General features: G+C 40.4%; 1 protein-coding gene across 1 annotated transcript; it reads right to left on the bottom strand.

Annotated features, from left to right (window-relative positions):
• Positions 1–2,651: 2,651 nt before the first annotated feature.
• On the bottom strand, positions 2,652–19,899 carry LOC122745392 (CD276 antigen homolog). Its single transcript, XM_043990647.1, has 4 exons — positions 19,816–19,899; positions 15,256–15,660; positions 8,447–8,731; positions 2,652–3,061 (listed from the first exon to the last, which is right to left on the bottom strand). The coding sequence occupies exons 1-4, from the start codon at positions 19,865–19,867 to the stop codon at positions 3,027–3,029; spliced, it is 777 nt and encodes a 258-aa protein (XP_043846582.1). The 5' UTR covers positions 19,868–19,899; the 3' UTR covers positions 2,652–3,026.
• Positions 19,900–21,928: the final 2,029 nt, after the last annotated feature.

Here is a 21,928-nt window from a genome sequence, read left to right as displayed (position 1 = left end):
GTTAGGATGACTTGAAGAAGTGGGAAAAAGAAAAGTGAATGTGCTCCGTTCCTCAAACCTGCCTTCTTTCCACAGTCTTCCGCCAGCTTCATTCTGGCTTCTATTTATTTTCTTTCCAGAGAAGAAGAGGATACTTCTTTATGGAAGAGATATTTGCTTTAGTGTTCTGGGAACAGAAACCTAAAATGGCAGCCCTTTCCAAAGAAAACAATTGCTTTGGAGTGGAACTTTGGTGAGGTTGGACTGGCTCCAGGATCCAGTAGGGGGTTCTGGTTTCTCTAAGGGAAGTTATGTGAGCACAGTTTAGTTTTCAGCACCAAGGTTCTCTGAACAATAAACTGATAAATCAACCCAGTCTCTGGGGGGAGGGGAGCTGGGGTCTGGATTCCTGTAGGGGTCACTTCTGGCTATCTGAACTGCTGAGCGCCACTTCAGGAATGAGTTAACTTCCTGAGGGCCAATTGGCCTAGATTAGTCTCCAATCTCTTTCCCAGTCTTCTCCCCCTCCCCCACCCCAGATTTGAACTGAATAAGACTGACCTCAGGAATGTGGCAAGTCAAACATCTGTTTAGCTACATGAATCCTTGTTTCTCAGTCAGAGAATGTTTGAGCTGGAAAGAATCTTAGAAATAATTTACTCCAACCCCCTGAGGCCTGCTTCCTGATTTTCCTTTCTGTCCTCCGTGGAGGTATTAGAATGAGATAGAGGTATTTAACCAGTAGAAATATCATCACTTGAGTTCACTGAATGTCAGAAGTTCCTGTATTACAGTAAGGTTGGGTATGGAAAGATTAGATTAGATTAGATTAGATTAGATGGATGGATGGATGGATAGATAGGTTAGATAGACAGAAAGATAGATGGATATACAGACATAGATCATTTGTTAAATTATTTATTTCCCACAGTCAAAAGATATTAAATATTTCCTGTGTGTAAATGACTATACCAAGTAGTCCCTCAAGTAGTGAGGGGAGTAAAACAAAAAAGACAGTGTCCCTGCACCCATGATGACTTTTCAATTACCATTCCCCATCTTCTCTCCTCCCCTATAACTTCTCCTTGCTTCCTACTGACTTTACCACTAGTAAAGATAGATGATGATAGATAGATATAAATATGCATGCACACACACATATATACAATATACATATATGTATACAATATACATATCTATATACATAATATCTTTCCCTGTGGGATGGAAGAATGAGATGGGTAGTAAGTAAATCTATACATAAATTTGAGACTGGGAGATGGTGAAAAAAAAGGGCAGAAAAAAGTAAAAGCCAAGAGAATTTGGGTAACTGAACTTTTAAAGGAGTAGAAACATTTTTAAAGGTAGACTTTAGCCAATTAAAACTATTCAGTGTTTTGTAGTCGAGAGGTAATGTAGTATAATAGAGAGCTGGACCCGGAGTGGGTAAAACTTGAGTCCAGATCCTACTTCAGATACTTACTAGCTGTATGACTCTGGACCAATCACTTTACCTCTCTGGGCCTCTGTTTCCTTACCTATAAAATGAGGGAGTTTGCCTCCATGACCCCTAAGATCCCTTCTGACTCTAAATATATGATCCTATGAAACACTGGTGTGTTCTGCACTACTCATTTCCCAACCATACAACCCCTTAGGAAGATGTCTCTCCTTCCATAGTGCCTCTTTATAAAAGTCTTCAAAAGATTCTTGTACCATGCATAGGTTCATAGATTTATAGCAAAATGGGGGCCTTAGAGGTCTTCTAGTTCCTAGCTTCTTAAACCATGGGTCACAACCTCACATGGGGCCACATAACTGAATGTAGGGGTTGTGAAAAATTTGGTAACAGTAAAAGGTTATGTGTACCTATTTTAAATACCTATATACCTAGGGTGGTATAAAAATTTCTTGGGTGAAAAGGGATCCTGAGTGTAAAAGATTAAGGAACCCTGATCTACTTCATCTCCCTTATTTAATAGAGGTAGAAACTCAGGCTCAAGGAAATGGAGTGACCTCTCTGAAGTTACTTGGGCAAGGACCAGCTGAGCTGGTCTTCAAACCCCAATAGTCTGATTCTAGATCTAGGCCTCTCTCCATTAGACTTTGCTGCTATAGACACCAAGACAAAGAAGTCCATGATAAAAGAAATACATGCAAAATTGATAGCTCTCCATACTTTTAATTATCATTCAATTTCTTTCCACTTAAGACTTTTAAGCTTTACTTGGGAAATTACACATGTAAGGGGAAAGACAAAGGTGTATCTCAACTAAATACAGAGAGAGAGAGAGAACCAACAGGCACCCAACAATGAAACCAGAAATCTGAAGATTGTTGCCAGTTCACTTCTTTGTATGACAAACAGATAGAGCGTGGAAAAATCAGATTAGATAAATTGCTAGGTATATGACTTTGTGATACCATTTGGGATTTTCTTGACAAAGATCCTAGAATGGTTTGCCATTTCCTTCTCCAGCTCATTTTACAGATGCAGAAACTAAGGCAAACAGAGTGAAGTGACTTGCCCAGGGTCACATAGCCAGTTTCTGAAAATAGATTTGAACTCAGGAAGAGGAGTCTTCCTGACTCAAGGCCTGGAGCTCTAACCACTGTGCAACTTAGCTGCCCCATAGGTAGGTCCACAAACAGAGTATTTATTAAGCACCCCTGATGCAAATACAAGTAAGCAAGACAGTCTCTGCCCTTCGGAAGCTTGCATTCTAACTGGGGAAGACAATATATAGAGGGGAGCTGTAATGTGGAGGCAGGGAGTGACAGAAGGCTGTAAGATGGCTGCTGAGAAGAAGTCCTGGGAGTGATGTGAAGTATAGGTAAGGTCCCTCTTCAAAAATAACTGGAGTAGATAGTAACTGATCAGGAGACTGAAGCAGAGCTGTCTTAAGCATGGGGAAGTAATTGAAGAGGAGGAGCAGAAGACTGGAGAGCCATGTCAGTAGGGAAAAGGATGTTGCTTCTGAAAAAGGAACCCAGGTTGGCTGTCAGCAGGGTGGCCTTGGGGTCTTCGGTCAGCTTTCTTCAGGTTGCTAATAGTAATCATACATTGGATGAAACTTTCTTCCTACAGAAGGAAAAAGCAAAACTTAGGGAACAGGAACTTGGTATTATAGTCAATCCCTGTCTCTCATCTGAATAGATTCCTGGAGACCAGATAGAAAAATCAGAAAGGTGGAAAAAAAAAACCCACCACTATTTAAAAATAGACATTGTATAGTGGGGAGCCCCCTTCTTTTTAAGATGGTCCTCCTGAGGGGCAGCTAGATGGTGCAGTGGATAGAGCACCAGCCCTGGATTCAGGAGTACCTGAGTTCAAATCCGAGCTCAGACACTTAACACTTACTAGCTGTGTGACCCTGGGCAAGTCACTTAACCCCAATTGCCTCACAAAAAAAAAAAAAAGATGGTCCTCCTGAATTTATAAGGCAAGATGCTGCCTGAATTGGTGGAGGTGTGATAGGGAGGAAAGAAAGGACAGTGGAAACCGATGAACCACTGATCAAAAGTGACAAATCAGTGGTTACATCCAACAAATCAGTAGATGGTAGAGAAGCAAGTGATAAGATCTAGAGTTTTTTAGCCACTGTCTGATGAGCATATCAGTGAAGGTCAAATTGATCAAAAGTAGAGCTAGTTATATCTTTTTTTTCTTTGTCTTTGTCTTTTTTTTTTTTTTTTTGGTGAGGCAATTGGGATTAAGTGACTTGCCCAGGGTCACACAGCTAGTAAGTGTGTAACGTGTCTGAGGCCAGATTTGAACTCAGGTCCTCCTGAATCCAGGGCCGGTGCTCTATCCACTGCGCCACCTAGCTGCCCCGAGCTAGTTATATCTAACCCCTGGGACAGAGCCAGGTACTTCCCTAGTAATATCCAAAAGGCTGTACAATGTCTCTGTTTAGTTATTTCCAAGTTTATGGGGAAGGTCATGCAGACAAAAGAATAAATGACCTTAAAATGGCATTTTTTCCCCTTGAGAAAGGACAGGACAGAACTGGAGAAGTGTGACTAGAAAATGATCTGGCCATTTTATTGGACTACAAGTTCAATATGAGTAATCCATTGTAATATGACAACCAAATTTACTAGTACAGTCATCGCTGCATGAAGAGAGGACAGAGGGTCCAGAACTAATGCAGTGATGGTCTCAGGACATTCTGCCCTGATCAGAACACACCTGGAGCACTATGTCCAATTCAGAGTATCACATCTTAGGAAGGACACTGAGAAACTGGAGAGAATCCAGAAGAGAGTAACAAGGGTTGTTGAAGGACATCCACATCATTGTCCTATGAGAATTAGTTGAAAGAACTGGGGAGGTTTAACTTAGAAAAGAGATTTAGGAGATGCATGCTAGCTATCTTTAAACATCTGTTATGTGGAGAGGAATTATAAATTTTTTGCTTGACCTCAGAGGACAGAGCTAGGAACAATGGGTAAGAATTGCAGGGAGGCAGATTTCAATTTGATATAAGGAAAAGCTTCCCAGCAATTGGAACTATCTAAAAGTGAAATGTGCTGCTTTGAGAGGTTGATGGTCAGTCAACAAGCAATTTGCAAAGCACCTATTATGTGCTGGGCACATCACTAGGTGCCAGGGATATCAAGAAAGGCAAAAAGCCAGTCTCTGTTCTTAAGGAGGTCTGATGCGTCTGATGGGGAGAAAATATACGAATGACTATGTACAAAGCATATACAGGACAAATTGGAGGGAATTTGAAGAAGGGAGGGAATAAATTGTCAAGCAAAAGCTTATTTAGGAGCTGTGGAACATAGTGTTTTGTTCCTCATGTTCCAGGACCTCACCCCTGGTCTGATGCTGGACCAGAGCCCAGAACTAATGGAGTGATCACAAAATAATATGTCTTACCAATCTTCCCCCATTCCCCATCCTATATGCACCAGTACACACACTAGCAAATAATTAATGGTAACCTGCAAATTTGTCAAAAAATGCACGTCTGCCAGTTCATTTTATATTTCAACCTTGAGGCTGTAATCAAGCATAGACAGAGGAGGAATGTAATTTTCAACAAGTTCAGACACCCATTCTCATCCCTTGACTTTATTATAAAATGTCCTCATCACACTCCACCCCCCTCCACCTGCTCAGCTCCTTTTAGAAGTGAGGCAGTACAGCTCAGAGGTAAGTTGGAAATTTAATGTGACAATGAAGTGTATATTGTGCATCTGAAATTTCATTCAGTTTTCTCTTTTCCCAAGTATTATACATTTAATCATATATTCTTCAATATGTTAATACTTCTACCTATCCTTCAAAATTCAACTCAATGACCACCTCCTCCAGGAAGGCTTGCCTAATCTCTCCATTGCTAACTATCTTCACCTTAAGACTTAGTATAGAATTTTGTGCTTTAACTTTTTTTTTAAATGAGGCAATTGGGGTCAAGTGACTTGCCCAGGGTCACACAGCTAGTAAGTGTCAAGTGTCTGAGGCCGGATTTGAATTCAGGTCCTCCTGAATCCAGGGCCGGTGCTCTATCTGCTGCACTACCTAGCTGCCCCTTAACTTTCTAATATATAATACTTAATATGAATAATTAGAGATTATTATTTTACTTTTCTATTAATAACCAGTTATTAATTTAGTATCCAGACTTCCTCCTTTATTTCCCCTTTTAAGGTCCAGCCCCTGTAAAAAGTCAGTCTCTGAAGAACATGATTGGTTGATGAGCTTGTCCTAGCCCTCAAAGTACATGCTCTTAGATCTTGGGTGCAATCCCACCCAACTAGGAGACCTTACTTAGGTTTAGAGTGTTAAATATATTCTAGTTCTTACCCTGGGGGGAAAAGAGTTCCTGACTTGCTACCCCTCCATCAGAGTTTAGGGTGTCCAAACTCATGAAGGAGAAAACCAGAGTGGTCTGGGTAGAGATGGATTGCTCTGTCCAAATGGCCAGAGGGGGCTGAGTCTCATGATCAAGCCATGTTCTCAGCAGGAGGAGCTGCAGACTTCTAGCCCACTTCCTCAATAAATGTCCACCAATTAGGATTGATTTTCAGTGGTCAAGGGGATTTCCTTTCAAGGGTTATTTAAGGGGGCAGCTAGGTAGCACAGTGGATAAAGTACAGGCCCTGGATTCAGGAAGACCTGAGTTCAAATTTGGCCTCAGACACTTGACACTTACTAGCTGTGTGACCCTGGGCAAGTCATTTAACCCCAATTGCCTCACCAAAAAAAAAGGGGGGGCGGTATTTAAAACTTTCAGGTTCTCCATGTTTTTGGTTGCCAAGAGAAACCACTGACCATCAATTTATTGATTATTAGCCAGCCTAATTAATAAATTGACTATTAATTACATAGAAACTCTGTCTCTCAGAATTTTTCATTCATCACATTACATAGTTAATATAATTGTCTGAGTCAAATGTAAGCTTCCTGAGGACAGAGACAATGCCTTAGCATCTCCATCAGTATTTTGTGCATAGTTATCACTTGATTTCAACTCCACAAAGATCTGTGATTTTGCCAGTGTGGGTACTCTCTCCACTGATGAAGATTTACATCCTTTTTATGACTTAGGAGATGGTCCCTAAGTGTTTCTGGTTGAAAAAGTCATCATAATGCAGCCTCCATGATTTGATCAGGCTGGTCCCTAGATAACACAGATTCTGTCCATCATCAAACCTGCACATAGAGCTTTTCCAGCTGTGTCGGGCCTGCCAGACTTTATGTCTCACTGGCATAATCTCTGAGAACTCAGAGTCACTCCCAAATCACAGTGAGACATTGGAGGAGGGACTTTAGCATAGGTCTCAGTATAAGCCACAAAATGATACTTGTTTTTTGTCTTCAGTTGCTAAGGTAACAAAATTAATTCTTTCACAATTTTCCCAAATCTCTACTGATTTTTTTACCTTAATTTAAAAATTAAAGTACTGGAAAGTGTGTGTGTGTGTGCGCGCGCGCGCGCGCGCGCTCTCAAAACATATATCAAACTTTTTTAATAAAACAAAGTCTAATGACACTTTAGGGCAGTTAAGTGGCTCAGTGGATACAGGGCGTAGAGTCAGAAAGACTCATCTTCCTGAATTCAAATCTAGTCTCAGACACTTCCTAGCTGTGTGACCCAGGGTAAATCACTTCATCCCGTTTACCTCAGTTTCCTCATCTGTAAAATGAGCTGGAGAAGGAAATGGTTCAAACCACTCTAGTACCTTTGCCAAGAAAACCCTAGACAGGGTCACAAAGAGTCAGACACCACAACTGAAACGACTCAACAACAACAATACCTTAGACTGTCATAAAACACAGTGAGAACAAATGCTATTAGAAATACTAAGGGTGGGGCATCTAGGTGGCGCAGTGGATAGAGCACTGGCCCTGGGTTCAGGAAGACCTGAGTTCAAGTCCAACCTCAGAAACTTAACACTTACTAGTTGTGTGACCCTGGGCAAATCACTTAACCCCAATTGCCTCACCAAAAAAAATTTTTTTTAATTAAAAAAAAAAGAAAAGAAATACTAAGGGTGGGGGGCAGCTAGGTGGCGCAGTGGATAGAGCACTGGCCCTGGATTCAGGAGGACCTGAGTTCAAATGCAGCCTCAGACACTTGACATTTACTAGCTGTGTGACCTTGGGCAAGTCACTTAACCCTCATTGCCCACCCCCCCCAAAGGAAGAAGCAAAGAAATACTAAGGTGATTAGAATTCACCTGGTGGTTACAGTCAGTCACTGTGACTTATCTTATGCTTCTCCCCTTGATTCCAGGCAAAGTTAGCCAACTAGCTGGTTCCCATACTCCCCATTCCATCTCCCACCTCCTTGCCTTTGCACATGCTGTTCCAATGCACTCCCTTCCCATTGCCACCTCCTAAAGTCTTTAGCTTCCTTTGATGCTCAGGTCAGGTGCCACCGCCTAACCTAAAGCCTTAGTCATTAGCATTTCCTCCCTTCTTAAATCCTCATGCACTCACTTATTTATGTGAATGTTGCATGCCTCCAGTAAGAATGTAAGCCTTTTTTAAGAACAAGGCTTATTTTTCATTTTGCCTTTGTATCCAAAGCACCTACCATAATGTCTGGCACATAGTAGGTGCTTAATAAATGATCACCGAATGAACAGATTGACTTAGAATATGAGTAGATGACCCCTACTCCAGGCCAGTATAGCTTGAGTTTATATATAGTCTGGTCTGTCAATTATTAAGCACTTAGTACGTAATGGGTACTGACTGTGCCTGGCCTAAATACCTTGGGAATATTCAGAAATACTCCACCTTTACTCCTTATCCCCCCTATCTTCCATTTTCCTCAAATAATGAAGATTTTCTTCTTGTTTATTAAAATCCTCATTCTCCCCTTCCCCTAGCCAAAGTTGCTAGGAATCCCAACAGAGACATTCAGTATATTGTGACTGAGGATGATTTTTCCCCTTAGTGCTGAGTCACCCATTGCTTCCCTGTCTCTTTAAGTACAATTCCACTTACTGGGGAACTTTCGGATAGTCCTGTATGGTTGAAAGTTCACATCCGTCTCTATTATGCGACAGACGTATTTCTCATTGAGTTTGACCGGGTATTTCAAGACAGAAAACACCCTATATGCCCCATTCATCTGCTCTTCCAAGATCTCCACGGTGCTGTAATTGGACAAATCCCTCTCTCCTCGGTCCAGCCAAGTCACATTTGGCAAGTAGTACCAGCCTGTGGAGACGCAGGTGGCCACAGTTTCATCATCGATTTGCTTGAATTGCACCTGGGGCTCCTCAGAATCTAATTAGAAAAAAATAACAAAACAATTAGTGGCCTTCTGATTTTAGTCCCGGTGATAAATGCCCTGGGAGGCTCAGGGGCTAAGCAGGAATCTGGGCTCGACTTGTCATGTTAACTCCTTGTGCCCTGTGATCAAACACTGGTTTCCTGGGAATAGAAACATCATGGAAAAAACACAGATCTGGGGCAGCTAGGTGGCGCAGTGGATAGAGCACTGGCCCTGGAGTCAGGAGTACCTGGCTTCAAATCCGGCCTCAGACACTTAACACTTACTAGCTGTGTGACCCTGGGCAAGTCACTTAACCCCAATTGCCTCACTAAAAAACAAAAAAACAAAAAACAAACAAAACAAAACAAAAACCACAGATCTGGTAGCAATGCTGTGTAAACATACTGAGTCTTTCCTCTACCTACCTACCTACCTATCTACCTATCTACCTATCTATTGCTTTTTTGGTCTGGATCTGTGATTTCATTACAAGTCCTGCATGGAATGAGAAGGGACCATGATGTATAAAGCAGAGAGTTGAACTCAAAGCCAAGAAGACCTGTCTTCAAGTTTTTTCTCTGATACATGTTGGTTGACCCTAGATAAGTCCCTTAACCCCTTGGTGATGTAGGCAACTTAGTAAAACTAGAAAGCTGTAGAGAAGGTACGAACCTACAATCAGCAGAAGGAGTTTTCTCCTCTGAGAGCTTTCTATAACAATGTAATCATAGTCTTAGTCCTTATCCCATTATGGAAACTCCATCCACTGATGCAGATACGAACAGTCTTTTAGCTTCAAAGACCTGATTTTGTCACATGGTCATACAACTAGTATGCATCAGAGACAGGCCTTTCTGACTCCAAGGCTGGCCCTCTAGCCTAAGTGGCCAGGTGATGAAATAGATAGAGCACTAGAGCTTAGGTCAGAAAGATGTGAGTTCAAATTTAACCTCAGACACTAGCTGTGTGACCCTGGGCAAGCCACTTAACCTTTGCCTCATCAGTTTCCTCATCTGTAAAATAAGAATAATAATATTGCCTGTCTTTTAAGGTCATTGTGAGGATCAAATGGGATAATATTTTTTAAAATGCTTTGCAGAGGGGCAGCTAGATGGCACAGTGGATAGAGCACTGGCCTTGGAGTCAGGAGTACCTGAGTTCAAATCCGGCCTCAGACACTTACTTACTAGCTGTGTGACCCTGGGCAAGTCACTTAACCCCAATTGCCTCACTAAAAAAAAAAAAAAATTAAAATGCTTTGCAGGGGCAGCTAAGTGGTACAGTGCATAGAGTACTGGGCCTAGAGTCAGGAAGACTTGAGTTCAAATTCGGCCTCAGATACCCTGGGCAAATCACTTAACCCCAATTGCTTCCCCAAAAAGTAAAGTAAAATAAAATGCTTTGCAAAGCTTTGAGTATAATATAAATGCTTGCTTTTATTATCCATTACCCATACAATATGCCCTTCCTGATAGGAACATAATGTGTCAGAAGGTGTATTAGAGCTTCTTCTCTCATTCCTGACCCCCCTCTCACAGAATGCTATGTACAAAGAAACAGAAAGAGAAATGAGAGCAGGTTCAAACTGAATTCACTAGCTGAGTAGTGAAAGAAGGGAAGAGTGGCTAGAGAGAGAGCCTCAGGGAAGATACTTTTTTTTCCTTTTTCTTTTTTTTTGGTGGGGCAATGAAGGTTAAGTGACTTGCCCAGGGTCACACAACTAGTAAGTGTCTAGTGTCTGAGGCTGGATTTTAACTCAGGTCCTCCTGAATCCAGGGCCGGTGCTTTATCCACTGCGCCACCTAGCTGCCCCTGGGAGGGTACTTTTTGAAGTCTTACATGGAGCCTCAAAACAAGGTTCGGGCAGGTGACTGAGACATCCAGGAAGTCTGTCTATTCAAGTCATGGCAATTGCCCATCTCAGGCTTCATTCCCCAGAAATTGCAATCCCTGGAGCAGATACTACATTCAGTCTGAGGAGAATAATAGCTATTTCACCCTCCACTGGAAAATTCTAATATGTTTTTAAAAGGTCTGCCAAAAAGCCAGTGCCCAAATATTAAATGGAAATAATTCTGGATTGTTAAAAGCTACAATAATCACTGCTCTGATTCTTTCTCTTGTAACAGGATTAATGCAGAAATAGGATTAATGTTATTATGTGTATATATATGTGTGTGTGTATATATATATATCTATATGTATATGTATAGAGATATATAGATATAACCTATATCAGATTACCTGCTGTCTAGGGGAGGGGGGGAGGGAGGGGTGGGAGGGAGAAAAATCTGAAATTGTAAAGCATGTATAAACAAAAGTTGAGAACTATCTTTACATGTAATGGAAAAAATAAAATACCTCATACATTAAAAAAAAGCTACAATAAATCAAATACACACAATAGAGGAAATAGAGAATTTGGAAGTACAAGAGATGCCCCTTTAAACATAGCAGCAGCTCTGCTGAATTCAAGACATCTCATGAATGCCTGTGTTGTACAAAGCATGATGTTAAGGGCTATAGAGAATACACAGAAGTTTAAGACACACCATTGCCCTCAAGAAGTTTACAATTTATGTAGGAGATAAGGCTAGCTATGGAATCTTGGACAAGTCACATTATTTCTTTGTGCCTCAATTTCTTCATCTCTAAAGTGAAGGAACTGGAACGGGTGGGTACTAGGGTCCTTTCTAGCACTGACTTTCAACATCCATAAACATGTAAACATCCTCAGTGTATACAGCACTCTGCTGGGCACACAGAGTGATAATAAAATTCAGATATACATGATCCTTGCCTTCACAGGTTTCATAATCTAGTATGCAGATGTGATACATGCACAAGCAAACAGAATGCAATATGACATGTGACAAATATATACGAAAGGAATAAACCAAGTTCTTTTTCAGACCCAAAGTTGATGTGGAGGGGAGGGAAGCAGAGGAGCATGTAGATTGTTACTGATTAAAGGGATCAAGGAAGTCTTTGTGGAAGGGATGGCATATCAGCTGGAGAGAATATCAAGTAAAGAAGACGTAAAGGAGAGGACATTACAGGAATGAAGAATAGCCTGAACAAAGGCAGCAGAACAAGTGTGACAGATGACATGAAAGGGGAGAAGAATGAGACAAGGCTGGGAAGAGAAGGAAATGCTTGTAAAGGGCCTGGAACATTAGCAGAAGGAGTTTGGACTTTATTTGGCAGGCAATTGAAGGGTTTTGATCAGAGAAGTGGCATGATAGGATCTGTGCTAGGTTAACACAGAAGTAGTGTAAAGAATAGACTGGAATGCCCAAAACACACTCCCTCCTTACTCGTCCCTCATAGGGTCCTATTCTCTTAAGACACAGCTCAAGCACCATCTTCTACATGAAACCTTCCCTGATTCTACTCCTCCCCCCCCCACATTTGTTAGTGCCCTCCCTCCCAAACTACCTTGTACTTAACTAGTTTGTACATGTTAGTTGGACAACTAGGTGGCACAGTGGATAGAGTGTCAAGCATGAAGTCAGAAAGATTCATCTCCCTAGTGTTAAAGTCTGACCTCAGATACTAGCTATGTGATCCTGGGTAAGTCACTTAACTTTGCCTCAGTTTCCTCATCTGTAAAATGAGCTGGGGAGGGAAATGGCACACCACCCTAGATTCTTTGCTAAAAAAACCCCAAATGCTTTTTCCCAAGGAGATCATAAAAAAGGGAAAAGGACTTACATGTACAAAAATATGTATAGCTGCTCTTTTTGTGGTGGCAAGGAATTGGAAATTGAAGGGTTGCCCATCAATTGGGGAATGGCTGAATAAGTTGTGGTATATGAATGTAATGGAATACTATTATGCTGTAAGAAATGATGAGCAGGCAGATTTCAGAGAAACCTGAAGGACTTGCATGAACTGATGATTAGTGAGATGAGCAGAACAAGGAGAACACTGTACACAGTATCAACAACATTGTCTGTTGATCAACTCCGATAGACTTGATTCTTCTCAGCAATATAATGGTCCAAGATAGTTCCAAAGGACTCATGATAGAAAATGCTCTCCAGATCCAGAAAAAAAGAACTATTGAATCTGGATGCAGATCGAACCATACTATTTCTATTGTTTTTGTTGTTGTTTTTCTTTTTTGAGGTTTTTCCTTTTTGCTCTGATTCTTCTCTTATAACATGACTAATGCAGAAATATGTTTAATGTGATTGTACATATATAACCTATATCAGATTACTTGCTGTCTTGGGGAGGGGGGAGGAAGGGGAGGGAGGGAGAAAAATTTGGAACTAGAAATCTTATAAAAACAAATGTTGAAAACTATCTCTACATGTAACTGGAAAATAATAAAATAAAATATTTATATGGTAAAAAAAAAAAGAAAACCCCAAATGGGATTATAAAGAGTTGGACATGACTCAACAACATATTGGTACACATTAACTCCATGGTTATGCTGTATTTATTTTTATATATAGTTGCTATCTTCCTCATTAGAATGTAAACTCCTTATGAGTAGGAATTGTTTCATTCCTTGCACATGTAACCCCAGCGTCTAGCACAATGCCCAGCACATAGTAAACCTTTAATAAATACTTTTTGATTGGTTGGTTAGAGGTTGGAAGAATGTTGAAGAGGAGAAAAAAGTGAAAAGGTTATTGCAATATTCCAGGCGGATGACAATGAAGGCATATGCTAAGATAATAATATAGGAAATATGGAAAAGAGGACATATTCAATTTTTGTTGTTGTTGTTCAGTCACTTTTAGTTGTATCCAACTCTTCAAGACTCCTTCTGGTTTGTTTTTTTTTTTTGGCAAAGATTCTGGAATGGCTTGCCATTTCTTTCTCTAGTTCATTTCCTTAGGTGAGGAAACTAGACTTGCCCAGGGTCACCCAGCTAGTAAGTGTCTGAGGCTAGATTTGAACTCAGGAAGATGAATCTTCCTGATTCCAGGCCCAGCACTCTTTCCAATATATTCAGTAGAGGCTAGAAAACCTAGCATAATACCTGGCACAAGGAAGGTATTTAATAGATGCTTTAATAGATGAATTGACAAGATCTTGTAACTGATTAGATGTGGAGGGTGATAGGGAAAAGTGGTTTTTTTTTAGTAAGTTCATGCTTTAACTTTTACTGATGTGTTTTGTCTTTACATTATAGAAATGTACAGCTTCCTCCAACTTTGTATGAAGTCAAAGTAACACAGTGGGGGCAGCTAGGTGGCACAGTGGATAGAGCACCAGCCCTGGATTCAGGAGGACCTGAGTTCAAATCTGGCCTCAGACACTTGACACTTACTAGCTGTGTGACCCTGGGCAAGTCACTTAAGCCCAATTGCCTCACCAAAAAACAAAACAAAACAAAAAAACATAACACAGTTAAGTTAACCTAATAATACAATGACTGCGTCTGAAAGGACATGCAACATTTCACATTGGCAGCACCTCATGCACGTCATTTTGTATTTTCCCCAAATCAAGAGAAATCCATTTTTCCTCTCTCCCTCATTAAAAAAGAAAGAAAATTATAACAAGTCCAGACAGCAAATAAGTTCCCACAAGAGCTACATATGTGTATAAAAACATATGTGCTTCATTCTGTATTCTAAATCCATTACCTGTCTAATGCAAGGCATGTCTCATCATGGAAAAGCTAAAGAAAATCCATTGACCTGATTATGGTCATAACTCAATGAATGGTGATGTCACTCTCAGGAATATAGAAATATTGGAGAGGAACGGGCCATGGGGAAAATATTTTTTTGTTGGGTTTATTTAAGCCATATGGAGTTTGGAATGCCAAGGGAATATACAGGGAGAGATGTTCTCTTTGAGATGTCTCTCTGAAGCACAGGAGAAAGTTGGGGGTTAGGGACACAGATTGAGAAGGTTTCTGTGTGGAAGAGTTTGGAGAGAGGTGAATAGTGAGAACTGAAGAAGAAAAGAGAACCGACTTCCAGTTCTACTGTTAACTGGCAGTGAAGCTTTGGACAAGTCGAATAGCTCTAGAACCATATAATGAGGGACTGCACCAAATAGCCTCTAAGAACCCTTTTGGTTCTAGAATCTCAAGTATAGAGGTGAGTATAGCAGAAGAGTAAAATAGTGACCAGAGCCTGACACGAGAGACTTAGAAATTCTTCAGAGGCAGTTAGGTGGCATAATGGATAGTGATGGACTTGGAGTAAGGAAGATCTGAATTAAAATCCAGCCTCAAACATTTACCGTGTGATCCTAGGCAAGATAATTAACTTTTCTCAGCCTCAGTTGCCCCATCTTCAAAATGGGGATAATAATTACACCTACCATACAGGATTATAGATTATATATTATAAGGATCAAATATTATATATTATAACATTTTAATATACTATATTATAAGGATCAAATGAAATCATGTAGAAAAGGATCAAATATTATAATATAATATGTATATTATAAGAATCAGATGAAATAACATAGGGAAACACTTTTTAATTCTTAAAGCACTATTTAAATATTAAGGTTTATAATTCTCTTATAATTCTTCAAATAATTCTCTTACCTTCCACAATTAGCTTAATTTTGCTTTCACCCCTTCCAGTTGGCGTGATGGCTAAGCACTGGTAAATCGCTTGATCCTGGAAATTCACAGTTTTTAATAAGAGGGACAGGTTTCCCTCAGAAATTTCTGCCTGATCCACAGAAACTCTTTTCTCATACATGGAGTTCTGCTCCTCCAGTTGTTCCATGTTGTTTCTAAACTGGTAAACCACTTTTGAGAATACCTCAAAAAAATCATAGAACCTGAAAAAACGGAAATAATCCCTCTCATCTTCCACCTCAAATTCCTCTTTGATGTCTTCTCTTTCCCAGGAAAATTCAAGGTTGTCTGTGCCTTTCACGAAGGAGAAATGACATGGCAAGGTAACATCAGTGTAAGGGTGGACCCTTAATTCGTCAATAGCCACTGGGAACATCAAAGAGGGAGACAACGTTAAAAAAAATGCCCACAATGAATGATTCTGAATCTCTCAGGACACAGTGAGTAGTCCTACCAAGGGCTACAGGAACCCAGGGGTTGGGCTTTATGCCATTAACAGAAGCTCAGATGAAATGAACTGGCATTTTAGAATCTTACAGTCTTTCATTCACACACACACACACACACACACACACACACACACACACACACACACACACACACACCCCTCCTCCTTTTTCCTTTTGCTTTTAATCCCTCCAGAGAAAGGAAATGAAGTCAACCAGCTAGTTAAAGACAAAGCAGGAACTAGAATTCAAGCTTTTGGAGCTAAAAAGGACACTTGCAGGTTCCGAGACTTTTGACCTCAAAGACTATTAAATTTCATTTGGTGGAACATTGGAGTCTGGGTACTGTGAGAGTGGGGACTCAAAGAAGGGAGACTTTCTTTTTTTTGGAGAGACTGAGAAAGTAAGGAACAGGTACAAGTAAGGAGCCACAGGGGAAAAAAGGAATGTCTGGCTAGTTTGAGGTTACAGATAATATGTGTAATGGGGCAAAAAAAAATATCATCAGAAAACATAGGAAGGAAGGAATTAGAAAGAATTTAGAACAACATTCCCACTTTAGATATGGTAAAAATGAGGTCGAAAGAGTTGAGTGATTTGCTCCTAAGTCACGCAGCCTGTAAATGATGAAGAACCAGGAACCCTTCCCTTTTCTCCCCTATCATACCAGACTACCTCCTCCTCATAGTGATATCTTCCAGTCAATGGGAAAGGATCCTGCCCACCTCCCATTTGAGAGGAGACTAAAAGGGTATTTTATGGGGAGATTCTGCCACACATGAAGCTTTATTTGGTGGCTTTCTGTAAATGGAACTAGGTAGTTCCCCAAAATTAGGGCATCATAGAATCAGGCACAATTTTGTATAAATTCTAAGACGTTAGATTTTCAATGAAAATATTTGAGGACAATGAGGATGCTGGTTGGCACAAGGATAGAGCACTGGGCCTAGAGTCAGGAAGATCTGAGTTCTTGAGCCTGAGGTCACTAATACTAGTCTCTACTCCAGGGACTACTTCCCAGGAACTTTCTTTCCTTTAGTCAGGAGTCTGGGATTCAGAAACTTTCACCACTTGGATATTTGGTCCTCCTGGCCACAGCTATGGTCTCCCAAGCTGAGAAGTTATGCCATTGTCTCTCTAAAGCCGGGTCCAAGAAAGTGGAATCTAGGACCTCCCATCTGGAGTCACATGAACAAGACTACTTGGGGCTGCAAGAATGCCTCTGGCAAGTCAAAGCTGATTTTTTTCTTGTGGGTGAGTCCACATCCTCAGGGTATGTGTGTATGGGTCTTTGGGGGAAAATGAGAATCACTAATATTTTGTGGTAATGGCCTTCCCAGAAATTCCATGCTTGCTTCTCTTTGAAGGGAGTCCAAAACCACAGGGTAGTACTATTAACCTAGAGGACTTTAGGACCTGGAAGAAAGGTAGAACCCACTGGAGAGGGAATTGTTATTGTTCAATCCCATCTGACTTTGTGAACCCATTTCTTTTTCCAGCTCATTTTATAGATCAGGAAACTGAGGTAAATAGAGGTTAAGTGATTTGCCCAGCTTCACAAAATTAGTGTCTGAAGTTGGCTTTGAACTCAGATCTTCCTGACACCTATCTGCCCATGAGCTAGTATAGATCTTGACCTTACATTTTCTGTAATGTGAAACAAAGGTTGTCCTATGTTCAACATGTACATAATTACTATCATTTGCTATATTTGTTGAGAAGTAGATATGAACTATATTTGAGACATATTCTGAAATTTCCCAGAGAGAACTCTGGGTAGGAAAAACACAAACCAAAGAGAGAGTGATATTTGGGGGGCAGGGCACAAGATTGCATTAGATCCATGTAAAAGATGCTTGGGGTTCTAGATCATAAGTTGTAATTAATTGACTGGTTTTTCTCCAACTCGACTTAAAAAAGTTTGCTACTTCCTACCCCTATTCTGTGTATGCAGTTGAGTAATCCTTGCCTGTCCCTGTGTTAAAGAAAAGGGTAGCTCTTCATGGTCTAAACTAGACTGGGCCTGGGGTTGAATCCAACTTCCATAATCTTGGAGAGACAAGTAGAACTGTTGAAAGTCATAGAAAGTATCAGTATGACTGAGAACTGTTTATAGGTTAGATCAGTTTGTTGGATTGAACAATAACAATCAATACAATTCTTTTCCCTCTCCAGTGGGTTCTACCTTTCTTCCAGGTCCTAAAGTCCTCTAGGTTAATAGTACTACCCTGTGGTTTTGGACTCCCTTCAAAGAGAAGCAAGCATGGAATTGCTGGGAAGGGCATTCCCACAAAATATTAGTGATTCTCATTTTCCCCCAAAGACCCATACACACATACCCTGAGGATGTGGACTCCCCTACAAGAAAAAATCAGCTTTGACTTGCTAGAGGCATCCTTGCTGCCCCAAGTAGTCTTGTTCATATGACTCCAAATGGGAGGTCCTAGATTCCACATTCTTGGGCCCAGCCTTAGAGAGACAATGGCATAACTTCTCAGCTTGGGAGACCATAGCTGTGGCCAGGAGGAGTTTCTGAATCCCACACTCCTGACTAAAGGAAAGAAAAGTTCCTGGGAAGTTAAATCCTGGAGTAGAGACTAGTATTAGTGACCTCAGGCTCAAGAATCCCAACCATGATCTAACCATGGCTTCTAGTTATAGTAGGGTGATGATAGGTGGGATTTTCCAGGACAGTTCTATTTTTTTTTAAAGTTGACTCATGGGGCAGCTAGGTGGCGCAGTGGATAAAGCACCGGCCCTGGATTCAGGAGTACCTGAGTTCAAATCTGGCCTCAGACACTTGACACTTACTAGCTGTGTGACCCTGGGCAAGTCACTTAACCCTCATTGCCCCGCCAAAAAAAAAAAAAAGTTGACTCATATTGTTGGCCACCTATCTACTGGGGAATGGGTCTCCATCATAGGTATCTGGGCTATTTCCTTTTATAGTTTTAAAAATGCTTTCTAAAGAGGATAGTACTCATCAGGCTGTGTGTTCAAATTTTGGGTTTAGAAAATTTGACTTCTGCAATTTAAAGTTTGGGGTTTTTCGCTTATTTGTTTTTTGAGATCACTGAAATATGGGGGTACCATGATATAGCAGAAAGCATACTAGATTTTAAACTGCAGGACCTGAATTCAAATCCTGGCTCTGCTTTTTACTACCTGCATGACTTTAGACAATCCAGTTCAAACCAATTCAACAAGAGCATCTATTAAGCACTTTGTGCGAAGTATTGTGATAAAGAAAAATTAAATGGCCCTTGCCTTTAAGGAACTTCCATTCTGCTGAGTGAATACAACATGCACATAGAGAAGTATATACATAGTAATTGGAGGAAGAAGAGAGTACTAACAACTAGGGGTATCAGGACAGACTTAACGTTGGACGTTAACGTGAGCTGAGCCAGGAGGGAAGCCTGGGATTCTAAGACTAGTGGTGGTTAGGAGCCCCATTCTGGGCATCAGGGACAACAGTAATTGGAGATCAAATGCCATTCTCTAAGGCTTGCTTTTCTCATCTAAAAATGAGGGAGTTGAAGTAAATGGCCTCCAAGATTGCTTCCAGCTCTCTAAATCTGATCTATAAAATGAAATACCTGAACTGAACAGTCTGGCAAGAAGGTCTCTTCTAGGATATGAGAAATCTAAATCCTGTAGGTCATAATTTTTGTTGATTGATTTGTATGTTTATATGTATTCTTTTTTTTTTTTAGTGAGGCAATTGGGGTTAAGTGACTTGCCCAGGGTCACACAGCTAGTAAGTGTTAAGTGTCTGAGGCCAGATTTGAACTCAGGTACTCCTGACTACAGGGCCAGTGCTCTATCCACTGCACCATCTAGCTGCCCTATATGTATTCTTTATGTTGCTCATCAATGCAAAATAAAAGCATCATGGGTCTGTTTATGAAACCTAAAAAGTAAAGGGTTACATGAGTTATAATGAATTACAAGTACAAGGTTGTCCAGATGGGGTCTTACAAGAAAAGTAAAAAATGGAATGGAACTATTCCATGTTCACGTGAAGGAAGTTAGCCTAGAGAATACCCACAATCCTTTATGTAAACTAACTCACCTGCATGCTGAGCTAGCAGAAATATGCTGACCATCACCAGAAAGGAAGACATCCTCAAAGCAACAGAGGGGGAAAGGCAGAGCATCTGCTTTAGCAAGAGAGAACTTTGGTCAGAATGATCACAATGATCCTCAAGGAGGGTTTGGGGAGCCCTATACCAGTACCAGCAGTGTTCCTTCCAAACCCTCTGCAAGTAGCAGAGGAGACATTTGAACCCAGTCTTCAAACTCTAGAAACAGTGCTTTTTACACTTTACCATGCTGCCTTCCTTATGTGATATGGAGGATTTTTCTACGTTCAAGAATAATTTCTGATATGATACTTCATGAAGCCAGGATTTCTTCCAAACAAATGATTGCTGGTCCTCTCTGGATTGAGGAAGAGGCTGCAAGACTAAAGTCAGGGCAAGAATGTACATATGTGAATACCTCACATAAAAGAGAAGAAGGAAGGAAGGGAGGGAGGGAGGAAGGAAGGAAGGAAGGAAGGAAGGAAGGAAGGAAGGAAGGAAGGAAGGAAGGAAGGAAGGAAGGAAGGAAGGAAGGAAGGAAGGAGGAGGCAGAAAAGGAGATAAAGAGGGAGGTAAGGAGAGAAGAAGGGAGGGAAAAAAGGAGGAAAGGAGAGAGGGAGAAGAGAAAAGAGAGGAGCTCACAATCTAATAATTCATAGATAAACACCTAGATACATAGAAATATACACAAATATACATTCATTTATTCATGCTTTCATTTATTCAACATTTATTAAGCTCCTACTGTATATAGTAAAAGTGTGAGACACTGAGTCATTTTCAGTTTTTAAGTGTGCAAAGCATTTATTTTATATTTTCCTTTCACCAGTTAAAAAAATGGAGTTACTTTTTACTTGCATATAACCCAAGACATATTTTTTTTCTTGTGTGTCAATGGCCCTTGATGGAAAACGAGTTCCTATTCCAGGCTTAGAAAAACTTTAATGAAGGTGGGGAATAAATTTGTCATATCATCTTAGGTATATTTTTCCTTTGTTTCCCCATATTCATTGAAAAATAATACAAAATATAAGGTCCTCCAACATCTTACCAAGTGCAAGTCTATTTCCAAAGGCACTTTTAGGGGTCCTCTCCCCTAAATAAATGTAAATAGATGTTGGCAGGGAGCTGATGTGTAGGTACAACGGACAGATGGTTTGGAACTGATGAGAAGTAATTTCCTTAGGCTACTAGCTCTGTAACTTAATTGGCCCCAGAAAATGAAGCCAAACAGGCAAGAAAATAGGTCTGCTACCAACTGAGTAATCCCTGTAGTGTTTGGGGAGTTTGTGAAAAGGGAGGGACATAAAGCATTTCAGAGGCATTGATGGAGGAGAAGAGCATCCCTTTGCTTGCTGTGACAAACAAAACAGTAGAACTAGATGTAAGGATTAGACAGTCAGAGTTACAATTGTTAGAGATTATTTCATTTAGAAACTTTTGTTCCCTGAGTTTTAGGCACTAAGAACAAATTTTTTAAAATGTATTTAAAATAATAAGACAGAGTTAAAAAAATAAAAATCCATTTGGCATGCTGAAAGAAAGGGGTCAAAGGTGGTGAGAAAACTATATGACACACAGAGAATAAAGTCATGAAAATGAATTAAATAATTAGTGAGCTTCCTAGAAGACTGAGGTTTTTCTTTATCACAGGTGAGAAATGATTGCAAAAAGGCATATGGGTGCTCTACAGTTCTATAACACATGGAAAGGGGGGAATCACATAATACTTGGGAAAACTATAAAATAGAGTAAGAAAGAGAATGTCAGCAATGAACATGGATATTGCAAGCAGCGTATGTATCCTTGCCACCTGTCATATATAGAGTTATAACGGCTCTAAGAAATTAGCCCCATATAAAGATCTAAGAGGAAAAATATTAACAAAACGGACAATAAATCTCATCTTCTAAGTTAATAAAAGATCCCCATTGAAAATGCTGCTACTTACCTGTGTCACAACCGGTCCCTCTGCATAGCCAGGTGAATCTACTGAGATGGAGGATGTCTGACTTAGGAAGGGAGGGTGTGTCCCAGATCCAGGTGGGAAGGGCCAAAGATAGAGTGAGATGTTTAAATGAGACAAGTGTATAACAGTAGCTA

This window comes from Dromiciops gliroides, chromosome 3 (genome assembly GCF_019393635.1).
Source record: "Dromiciops gliroides isolate mDroGli1 chromosome 3, mDroGli1.pri, whole genome shotgun sequence".
NCBI lineage: Eukaryota > Metazoa > Chordata > Mammalia > Microbiotheria > Microbiotheriidae > Dromiciops > Dromiciops gliroides.
Note: the sequence above shows the minus strand (reverse complement) of the source record. Positions and strands in the feature narration are given on the sequence as shown.

What these genes read in the sequence shown, in the direction of transcription:
- LOC122745392 (XM_043990647.1), bottom strand. Translation starts at nt 19,867, where the DNA reads ATGTCTTCCTTTCTGGTGATGGTCAGCATATTTCTGCTAGCTCAGCAT. An exon ending in TCTGCTAGCTCAGCATGCAG is followed by an intron (nt 15,661 to 19,815) that starts GTGAGTTAGTTT and finishes TGATGTTCCCAG; the next exon opens with TGGCTATTGACGAATTAAGG. An exon ending in AATTAAGCTAATTGTGGAAG is followed by an intron (nt 8,732 to 15,255) that starts GTAAGAGAATTA and finishes TTTTCTAATTAG; the next exon opens with ATTCTGAGGAGCCCCAGGTG.